This window comes from Capricornis sumatraensis, chromosome 2, assembly GCF_032405125.1.
Source record: "Capricornis sumatraensis isolate serow.1 chromosome 2, serow.2, whole genome shotgun sequence".
Lineage (NCBI taxonomy): Eukaryota > Metazoa > Chordata > Mammalia > Artiodactyla > Bovidae > Capricornis > Capricornis sumatraensis.
In genome coordinates this window covers 20,823,765-20,833,883 of record NC_091070.1, presented here as the reverse complement: position 1 = coordinate 20,833,883, position 10,119 = coordinate 20,823,765, and the positions used below count along the sequence as shown (strand labels likewise).

General features: G+C 43.1%; 1 protein-coding gene across 1 annotated transcript; it reads right to left on the bottom strand.

Annotated features, from left to right (window-relative positions):
- Nucleotides 1-1,421: 1,421 nt before the first annotated feature.
- Nucleotides 1,422-3,647, bottom strand: LOC138074354 (disintegrin and metalloproteinase domain-containing protein 20-like). Its single transcript, XM_068966483.1, has one exon. It carries the CDS (start codon nucleotides 3,645-3,647, stop codon nucleotides 1,422-1,424), a length of 2,226 nt encoding a protein of 741 aa, XP_068822584.1.
- Between the last annotated feature and the right edge of the window lie 6,472 nt (nucleotides 3,648-10,119).

The window sequence follows — 10,119 nt, the reverse complement described above, 5'->3', positions numbered from 1 at the left end:
GTTAGTAGCCAATTGTCATAGTCTCAAGACAGAGAAAATTCCTGCCAGAAGGGTGGCATTAGAGAATTGCTCAGGATGGGTATTTTTGTCTATTATGGGGTCAGAGGGCTGGCTGGTTTACATCAGGAGAGCTCTTGCAAAGTTTGCTATGTGACTCAGTCACGTCCCGATGACCATGGTGCAGGGCTCCTCACCTGTGGAACCTGTAGCTTTCCACAGATAGCAATAATTAACACAGCATGAAAAAATTATATTTCAATAAAAAAAGAAAAATTTGGACAAATCAAAATGTCATAGGGTGGCTACCCTGTTGATTCTCTACTGCTACATCCATCCTCTTCCCTTAGGTAGTTACCCTCATCTGAACTTTATATTTATAGAAATGGATTTTCCCCAAGGACTGAGACATTTAAATACCGTGAATATAACATATATCACTTATGAGACCCGCTTCTAACAATCTCTTATGAAGCCATTGCTTCCTGTCTCCTTCTGTGTAAATTTTGTATCTGTACATACAAAAGGCACTCAGTTACACCTGTACTTTATAAACAGGTTGTGCTTAGGCAGTTCCTATGATTTTAAGTATGAGATGCTATGACATTAATAACTGGGGACCACAAGTAGTGATAGAGCAGTGATCAATGGCTCCTTGTGTGTTGGTTTTAAATTAAAGATAGCAAATGCCAAAGTCATTATACTTTGAATACTTCTGTTTTCGCACAACCCAAGAGAACAATGAGAATGGCAGACACAGCATTTACTAAGTGGGTAACATATTCCAGGCCCCTCTTAGGTCCCTTCTTTGGACCATCACAAAACTCCAGAAAGGTACATTTCATCTTTCAGTGTAAAATGTCATATATAACCTTGATCCTCTTAAAGCCTGTGGCTTTGAGCAAGATCATACTTAGCAGAGTGTTGAACTGCTGTTGATATTCACATGCCTGTAACATGGAATTTTTTATCTTCCTACAGCATCAGTTAAGGTATCTTTTATGCTATCTTCAAGTTAGGTTTATTTAACGCTAGCAAATACATGAACCGGTAACAAAAACCTAGTACATAATCAACTAAGCAAAATCCTAATAAACTACTAAACACATGCATACCAGTTCTAACAAGATGTGCTACAGGCACATCCATGAAACATTAGTAACCACAACATAAATAAGTAGAGGTCCTCTTGTTGGTTGGAATCTAACAGTTCCCATTATCATTGAGAGGAGTGGTAAGACTAAGACCAGATATAAAATAGTAAATGCATTTAACCACACAGACTCCTTTTAAATTGCCAAGTCATTTTATTTGAAGATAACAACTTGGGAATTAGTGTGATTATTGACCATTTCTCCCAGTAAGTGCCAATGTGATTTTCTCCACTTTGTGAACTCTAGTTTTATTTACTTGGGTTCAAGGGATTATTCCTCAACACTTCCATCTCCCTCTTCAAGTTTATCTTTTACATAGAAAGTGGCACCCATAAATGCTGAAAGGGAAAGAAGGCAAAGGCGAAGAAGCAGCAGAGCTAATGCTCCGTTTAGACTCAGCCTTAGACTGGCTCGAATGCCTAGTTCTGTGTCAGGTGGAGGACCACTATCTACACTGCCACCTGGTCCTCTCTCAGTACAATTTGGTGGTTTCCAACCTCGCTGACAGTGACAATGTTTCTGGCTGTTGCACACCCCTCTGTAATTGCATTTCTTGACATCGCAGTCAAAACCCAGGTCTTGAAAAAAAGTACAGTTTTGGTCCTTACAGTATGCTCCTGGGCCACATGTTGCACCATCCACTACAAGCCCCATTTCTGGCACGTCTGTCCCGAAGTGAGCATCATACCCAAAGCAGGTTTGTGGTGTAACATCATGTACTATTATTTGATGAAACGTAGTGTGCTCCCCACCACCAGGAATTTCCTTCACGCTGCTACAGTGCAGCATTCCACACTTAACATCATCACGTTCACATGGAACAGGTCTTCCTCCTCCTTTAGTCACCCTCACACCACAGTTTCCAAATCGGTCACCCCTGAGATTCAATACCTCGTAGCATGATGACGCAGCCGATTTTATCTTAAACCCAAAGAGGGCTTGACACTGTAAATCACGGTCACTACAGTTTCCCCTCATACAAACAGCTGATGGTGAACACGGGGTTCCATCCTGGATATAAGTATCAGCTGGACAATCATGTGTCTTCCCATTACAGTATTCTGGTAGATCACAAATACCAAGAGTATCTCTGCAAATATACCCAGGATAAGCATATTTACAGTTTCTGCAGCAACCTCCATAGTCACAATCACTGCCAAGGCTGAGGACACAATTGGAATTGCAACATCGATCCCCACTACAGTCTTTGAAGGTGCCACAGTCACATTCTTCATTGGGATCTACCTTCTTGTCACCACATCGTCTTGATATATAAGGAAAATTATTGTATGGTATATATGGAATACTCAAACAACCATCCCACATATGTAACCGTCGGTGAATTTTCTCAAAAGTACAATTGCTCATCATATCTAGAAGACCAGGGTTAGGACTCATGAGACAGTGTCGTCTCCGAAAACACTGACAACCTGGAACATCATGATTACAACCCAATACATGACCCATCGCATGTGCTCCAATAGTTGCAGTTAAAAATAGGTGGTATCTTGCAGCAAATACATATGATGCTCCCCAATTGGGATTGCACACTCCATCAAAGCTGCTACTATAGGAGGCCCCACCAATCTTATGTCCTGTTATAAGCAATGAAGTATCATGAGGAATTTGATAATACCATCCCCAATATTTCCATAAACCAAAATCAGTTACTGCTTTTGTAGCTGATTGAAATTCATACAAATTCATCTTATCCACGCCATCCCATATGCATAAAACACGTATCAAAACCTGAAGTTGACCCTGGTAATAAATGCTGTGAATTATGTTATTCAAAATCACTACATTCTCTGTTATACGTGTCATATTATTGTTCTGAACAACTAATGAGTTTGAAACTGTGTAGTGAACTTTTAAGGCTTTCCTGTGTGGCCACCACAAATACACAGTGCCTGCTCTAGGCATTTCAGAAATCATTGCCTCCTCATACTCTTGATTTGTATTTTTCTCTTCAGCCTCACATTTCTCATCCTCTGCTGCTGTTTTCTGTGTCACAAGCTGAGAAATCAGATGCTCAAATTTGGAAGAAGCCTCCAATGGTTTGATTTCGTAAGTGAAGTCGTCCAGCTGCAGCATGCCACGCAGACCCCCATGGCAGGTGTCCAGGGTGCCCATGGACCCAGGAACCCCTTCCAGGTAGCTAAAGTAGTAACAGTCTCGGGGGATATAAGGGTAGTTCTCCTGCATGGCACCTTGGTCGTTATCAGTGATAACAGGAAAATGTCTGGGCAGCAAGTTCTTCTTGACTCTCAAGTGAACCACATGTCTTTGGCCGCTGAAGCGAATCTTGTAGGAGAGCTGGCCTTGTCTCTCAATTCCACTCACTCTGTGGGACACCTTCCTGGGAATCACAATTTCAGAAGAAGTGAAGCGCCATCCTGGTGGGTCATGGGAACAGCAGGTTGGAGACAGGAAAAGCCAGAGCAGAGGCAGCCAGAGATCACCTCTCAGGTGGGCCTGGGTCCAGGCACGGCCCATGAGTGAGGAAGTGCGTGACCAAGGAAAGTGCACTGCGGTGGGAGGCAGGCAAGACTATCCCTGGAGCAGCAACTTTTAGACAGCAGGCTGGTCCTGAGGAGAGCAGAGGCAGACTGGAGGCTGGACAGCCCCAGAGAGGTGGGGGAGGGGCGCAAGCTCTTACATAACAATGTGTCCTCATGAAGGGGAGGGGCTGGGCCAAGTGGTCCTAGGGGTCCTAACACAGGGGTGTTAGGGAAGATGAAACACAGCAGGAATGAGGGAAAACAGAGTGCATATCTGGGCTGAGTGGTTCCATGGTCCTTCGGAAAAGCCACAGGGGAAGAATCAGGGGGTTTGGTGCAATTTTGAGACAGTGATTGACTTTTTGCCCTCAAACCAAAATGAGACAAGGCTTCAATTTGTAATGAAAATATGAAATGGAGAGGAGAGTGGAAGCTTCTTTTAGTCAGACTTTTGAGGAGAGAATCAAATTCTTTCATACTTTACAAACGTGGGATATGTTGGGGGTGATGAGTGGAACAGAACAATAGTGTCATGAGTAGAAATGTTAGGGTGGACAATAATAGTTCCTTATGAAGTTAAAATGATGCCTGCCCTGTGTCTTGGTGATTCTAGCCATAGGAAGTTACCACAGTGATTCTATATACATATTCATAACAGCATTATGCTTGAATTTATTCCACAGACTGGGAACAAGCAAACAGTACTGGACAGATGGATGACACACAAAGGGCCTATTCACTCAGTGGGAAAATCCTCAGTAAATCTGATCAAGTTTCTGGTATGTGTACGATCATGGATGTATCTCATGGATAATATGATAACAGAAAGAGAGCAGACCAAAGAAGCTTTACATAGGACTTCCTTTGTACGATGTTCTGGAATAGTCCAAAATAATGTACGGGGAATAGAATTTTAATCAGTGCTTTCCTGATGTGAGGGAATGGAGGGATGGAGGGAACTTCCTGGAGTGATGGGAGACTTCTGAATCTTGATTGGGGTGTGTTCAAGATGAACGTTTCCCTCCAGAGTCCACATGTTGAAATCCGACCCCCCACCCCAGGTGATGGTATTAGCAGCTGGGGTCTTTAGGAGGTGATTGGTGCTTTTACAAAGAGGCCTCAGAGAGATCCTTCAACCCTTCTGCCCTCTGTGTTTACAGTGAGAAGGTGCCATCTGTGAACCAGGAAAGGGTTCTCCAGACACTAAATTTGCTGGCGTCTTGATCTTGGTCTTACTAGCCTTCAGAACTATGAGAAATATTTTTGTTTATTAACCACCCAGCCTAAGGTATTTTATTATATAGTATTCTCAACACCCTAAGACTGAATGGTACTTACACGTCAAACGTCAACAAGCTGCGTCATTAAATCTGAATATTTTATTGTATATGCTGAGTATACCTCAAAAAGTTGATTTACTTAGAAAGTTCTGACTTGAGCTTTTTTTAGTTCCTTACAGAATAATGAATCATAATCTGATCATCACTGTTTCATGCATCTTTCTGCTTTCAAAAATCATTTCTGCATTGAATTGCCTGTAAATGAACTCAACTCAAACTAAGGAAGTTACCATGAGCAATTTATCTCGCCTGATTTCTCTTTTTGTGGATCATATCTTTAAGTTGGAACCAGTAATAAGGACATTAACATTTAGAAAAGAAGAATGTCCTATTGCATAAATGTGATATATGCAACACTGAAGGATTTTTTAAAAATTAGTGCACTCTCTTGCCTGGAAAATCCCATTGGATGGAGGAGCCTGGGAGGCTTCAGTCCATGGGGTCGCTAAGAGTCGGATACAACTCAGTGACTTCACTTTCACTTTTCACTTTCATGCATTGGAGAAGGAAATGGCAACCCACTCCAGTGTTCTTGCCTGGAGAATCCCAGGGATGGGGGAGCCTGGTGGGCTGCCGTCTATGGGGTCGCACAGAGTCGGACATGACTGAAGTGACTTAGCAGCAGCAGCAGCAGCAGCAGCAGGAATATTCAAACAGATACAAGTATGCTTGAACTCAGCTTGAAGTCAATTCACCATGAAAAGAACAGGTAACTTCCTATTTTTTAACTGAAGTGTAATTGGTTTATTATATCGTACTGTTTTCAGGTGTACAACATAGTGATTCAGTATTTTTATGGATTGTATTCATTGGAAGTTGCTAGCCTTTAAATATCCAATGCCAGATGCCACTCCCTTCTGGCACCAAAGCTTCCACAGAAAAGTCAGCTGATGGCTGTTTGAATTAGTGTTTTCCTTTTCTTCTTCTATATACCCAGGTGTGGAGTTTCTGGATCATGTGGTGAATTTACTTTTAATTTTCTGGTAATCCTCCCTACTGTTTTCCATAGTGTACCGATTTACATTCCTAACAACAGTGCACAACGGTTCCCTTTCGTCTGTATCCTCACTAACACTTGTTGTTCCTGGTCTTTTTGATGATAGCTCTTCTGAGAGGTTCATGAAGTCATATCTCATTGTAGTTTTGATTTAAATTTCCTTAGATTAGCGATGTTCAATACCTTTTCATCTGCATATTGGCCATTTGTGTGTCTTTCTTGGAAAAATGTCTATTCGGGCCTTCTGCCCTTTTCTGATTGGGTCATTTTGTTTCCTATTTGATGTTGAGTTATTATATACTTTGCATAGTAATCCCTTATCCATCATTGCATCTCCAAATAATTTTTCCCACTCAGTAGACTGACTTTTAGTTTTGTGAATAGTTTACTGCGCTCTGCAAAAGCGTTTAAGTTTAATTAGGCCCCATTTACTTATTTGTGCTTTTGTTTCTTTTGCCTTAGGAGACAGATTCAAAAGAATACTGCTGTGATATATTTCAAGAAGCGTTATGCCCATGTTCTCTTCTAAGTGTTTCTGTTTCTGGTTTAGGTCTTTAGTCCATTTAGAGTTTATTTTTGTATACGGGATAAGGAAATGCTCTTGTTGGTGTACAGACAGAAAAGTCGCTCAGTCATGTCTGACTCTTTGAGACCCTGTGGACTATACAGTCCATGGAATTCTCCAGGCAAGAATACTGGAGTGGGTAGCCTTTCCCTTCTGCAAGGGGATCTTCCCAACCCAGGGATCGAACCCAGGTCTCCCGCATTGCACGCGGATTCTCTACCAACTGAGCTGTCAGGGAAGCCCATTGCCAAAGCCCTTGACAAAAGTTTTGCTCTGCATTACTCCTGGAGGCCTCAATCCTCAGGAAAGGGAGAAAGAGCCAATCATTTTCTCAAAAACATTCTCGAAAAACAAATCCAGGAAACTTGACAAGTTTGGGTAACCCTGTTATCTATTGCCCTCCTTAGCAGTAGAATAACTCCAAAGGATCCCTCGGATTAAGTCAATATACATTCTTTCTAGCATCAGACCTCCTTATGGACAGGGAAGCCCTAGGGCTACAGTAGTATGTAACCAAACTCTCAGTGTTCTAACAGGCCTTTAGGGAATTTGGCCCAGAAACCAACCCTCGTAGCCCTCATTCAGCCATACTATATCAACTTGGGGATAGAGTCCTTAACAGAACTTGGATGGACAGTTCTCCCAAGTCCCAGCTGGTTCCTATTTGAAAGGGACTTCTTCCAGTCTTTCTTTCCTCACCTACAGCCATCAAAGTTTCAAGAATCTTCAGCTGGATTCACCTCTTCAGGGGGTAGCCTTGGAAACTGCCCTCTGAAGACTCAAGCACTCCAGCATCCTACACCTCTGAACCACTTGAAGACCTTAAATTTCTCTTCAAAAGGACCAAAGATAAGTAACAATCGAACTCTTTAAAAAGATCCATGATCAACTGCCCATGTTGTGCTCCTCATATCATGATTGTCCTTTCTTTCTTCCAGTCTCGTGCCCTCCTGTGGATGATCCTATCTCACACTTGTGGTACCTACCCTTGGTTGTCCGGTCTTCCAGAGGCCTACACCAGGCATCATTCTTGACTAAATGCCCCTCAAACTCACTCTTGGGCTCCAGAATCACTGAGGATGGTGACTGCAGCCATGAAATTAAAAGACGCTTGCTTATTGGAAGAAAAGCTATGACAAACCTAGACAGTGTATCAAAAAGCAGAGGCATCACTTTGCCAACAAAAGTTTGTATAGTCAAAGCTATGGTTACTCCATCAGTCACGTACAGATGTGAGAGATGAAACATAAAGAAGGCTGAGCGCCGAACACCTGATGCTTCTGAACTGTGGTGCTAGAGAAGACTCTTGAGAGTCCCTTGTTCAGACCAGTCAGTTCTAAAGGAAGTCAACCCTGAATAGTCACTGGAAGGATGCTGAAGCTGAAGCTCCAGTACTTTGGCCACCTGACATGAAGAGCCGACTCACTGGAAGAGACCCTGATACTGGGGAAGATTGAGGGTAGGAGGAGAAAGGGGTGACAGAGGGTGAGATGAGATGGTTGGATGGCATCATTGGCTCAATGGACGTGAGGTGAGTTTGAGCAAACTCTGGGAGATAGTGAAGGACAGGGAAGCCTGGTGTGCTGCAGTCCATGGGGTCCCAAAGAGTTGGACATGACTGAGCAACTGAACACCAACAAGCTCACTCTCACTCTCACCTTACCCTTCCTCTGTTCCACCACACAAGCTAAACCCTCCCAACATTCCTTAGACCCAGAGGAGTATTTATAGACCCTAGCTACTGCCCACAACCCATCCTTCTACTGGCTATGCATCTCTGGAACTAGCCTTCAGACAGTATTACTCTGGCCAGTAGGAACTCAGTCCAATGTCTCAGCTTACCCAGATGCATCATTTGATTCTAGGACCACAAGCTTTAAGTTAGATCACATAGAGTCTATCTTTCTTCAGGTCCTACAAGAATGCCTAAATTTTATTCCTGTCATTCTGTCAACCCCACAACCCAGAAGCATCCTAATGAACCTAACCGAGGCTTTCATATACCCCGTCTCCTTTCAGGGCAGTCACCCATGGGGGTATTCTGTCGGTAACATCTCCAACCATGCAACCATACTTTCATCTTGACTTTTCCCCCGGTGAGTGAACAGCATTGGAAGAGCACCAACCAGACTATCCAAGCAGCAGTTAAACTCAAAAAGACCAGTCCTCCGAAATATCTCAGCTTTTTGGTCTTCAAAATACAGATGCCAGACAAACCCCTCTTTAATCATAGATACTGACAATACTTTCATTTCTACAGGATGGGTCTCACTAAATATCTCTGGTCACTCCTCACTTCTTGCACAATTACTGGTCTAGGGACCAAAAAAACCCACTTTTTAAAATTCTATGCTGTTGCCAGCATCCACAGGGGCAAATTGGGAGCCTCTGATCCATGTGGAGTCCGGCTGGGAATCCCAGTAGCCGGTAACACCAACCCCCGAATTACACTCCACTCTGACTCATATGGAGCCAGCTTACCCCCATCTCAAGACCTCTTTTCCATGTGTGTGAGCTCAGCATACATGCGCCTGCCCCCACAGTGGAAAGGAAAATGTTCTTTGGGTTACATGCATGAAAATCTTTACCTGAAAATGTCTAATCATCTGAAGGCCTGTTAGCCAGTTTTGTTTATTTTTTTTCTTTCTAGAGCACACTGCCTCATTTCTGATTTCCACTTTGAGCTCCTTTCAGGAGGTGCTGAAGGTTAACAGCTGCAGTGGCTATGATTTAATTCTTTTAGAGGCAGACAGCACGTGCCAGATTCCAGTTGGCAGGGCCCCTTCATGGCCAAAAATTTGACCATGGTTGGGGGCGTTTTATGGCCGTTTTGTCCTGTGGTGCTAGGAATGCGCATTTGCTGGTTTGGCAGAGGTCCCACTGATAGGCAGCTCAGAGTGCTGTTCCCGGAGGAGGCCATGGGAGCAGCACAAGTTCTGGGCCATACCTGCCTCACCAGCGACCTCTCAGGGCCCAAGAGGATGTTCCCTCCGCTGCTGCTTCCCATGTCTGCACTCGCATGATTACAATCAGTGACCCATGTGTATTGTTTAATCCCTGTGTTGTGCCCAACTCTTTTGTGACCCTTATAGACTGTGCCCACCAGAGGCCCCTCTGTCTATGGTGTTTCCCAGGTGGGAATACTGCAATGGATTGATATTTCCTTCTCAGGGAACTTCCCAACCAGGAATTGAACCCTTGTCTCTTGCACTGGCAGGCAGATTCTTTACCACTGAGCCATGTGTTTATATATATATATACATATATATATACATATATATATATATATATATATATATATATATACATCATCATTTTATCAGAGGCTCAGTCACACACACTTGGTAGTGCAAGCAACAATTTTGCAAAACAGGCAATAAAAATAAGTGAGCTAGCAGTAGTAGTAAGGTAAGGAGTAATAATTTAAGAATTTTATTAGGTATAGTCCAGGATACCCTAGGTCATCTAACTTAGTCTGTTAAGTAACTATTCAGTTCAGTTCAGTTCAGTCACTCAGTCGTGTCCGACTCTGTGACCCCATGAATCGCAGAATGCCAGGCTTCCC

Excerpts from the sequence above, each read along its gene's own strand:
- LOC138074354 (XM_068966483.1), bottom strand. The coding sequence starts at position 3,647 with ATGGGCCGTGCCTGGACCCAGGCCCACCTGAGAGGTGATCTCTGGCTG.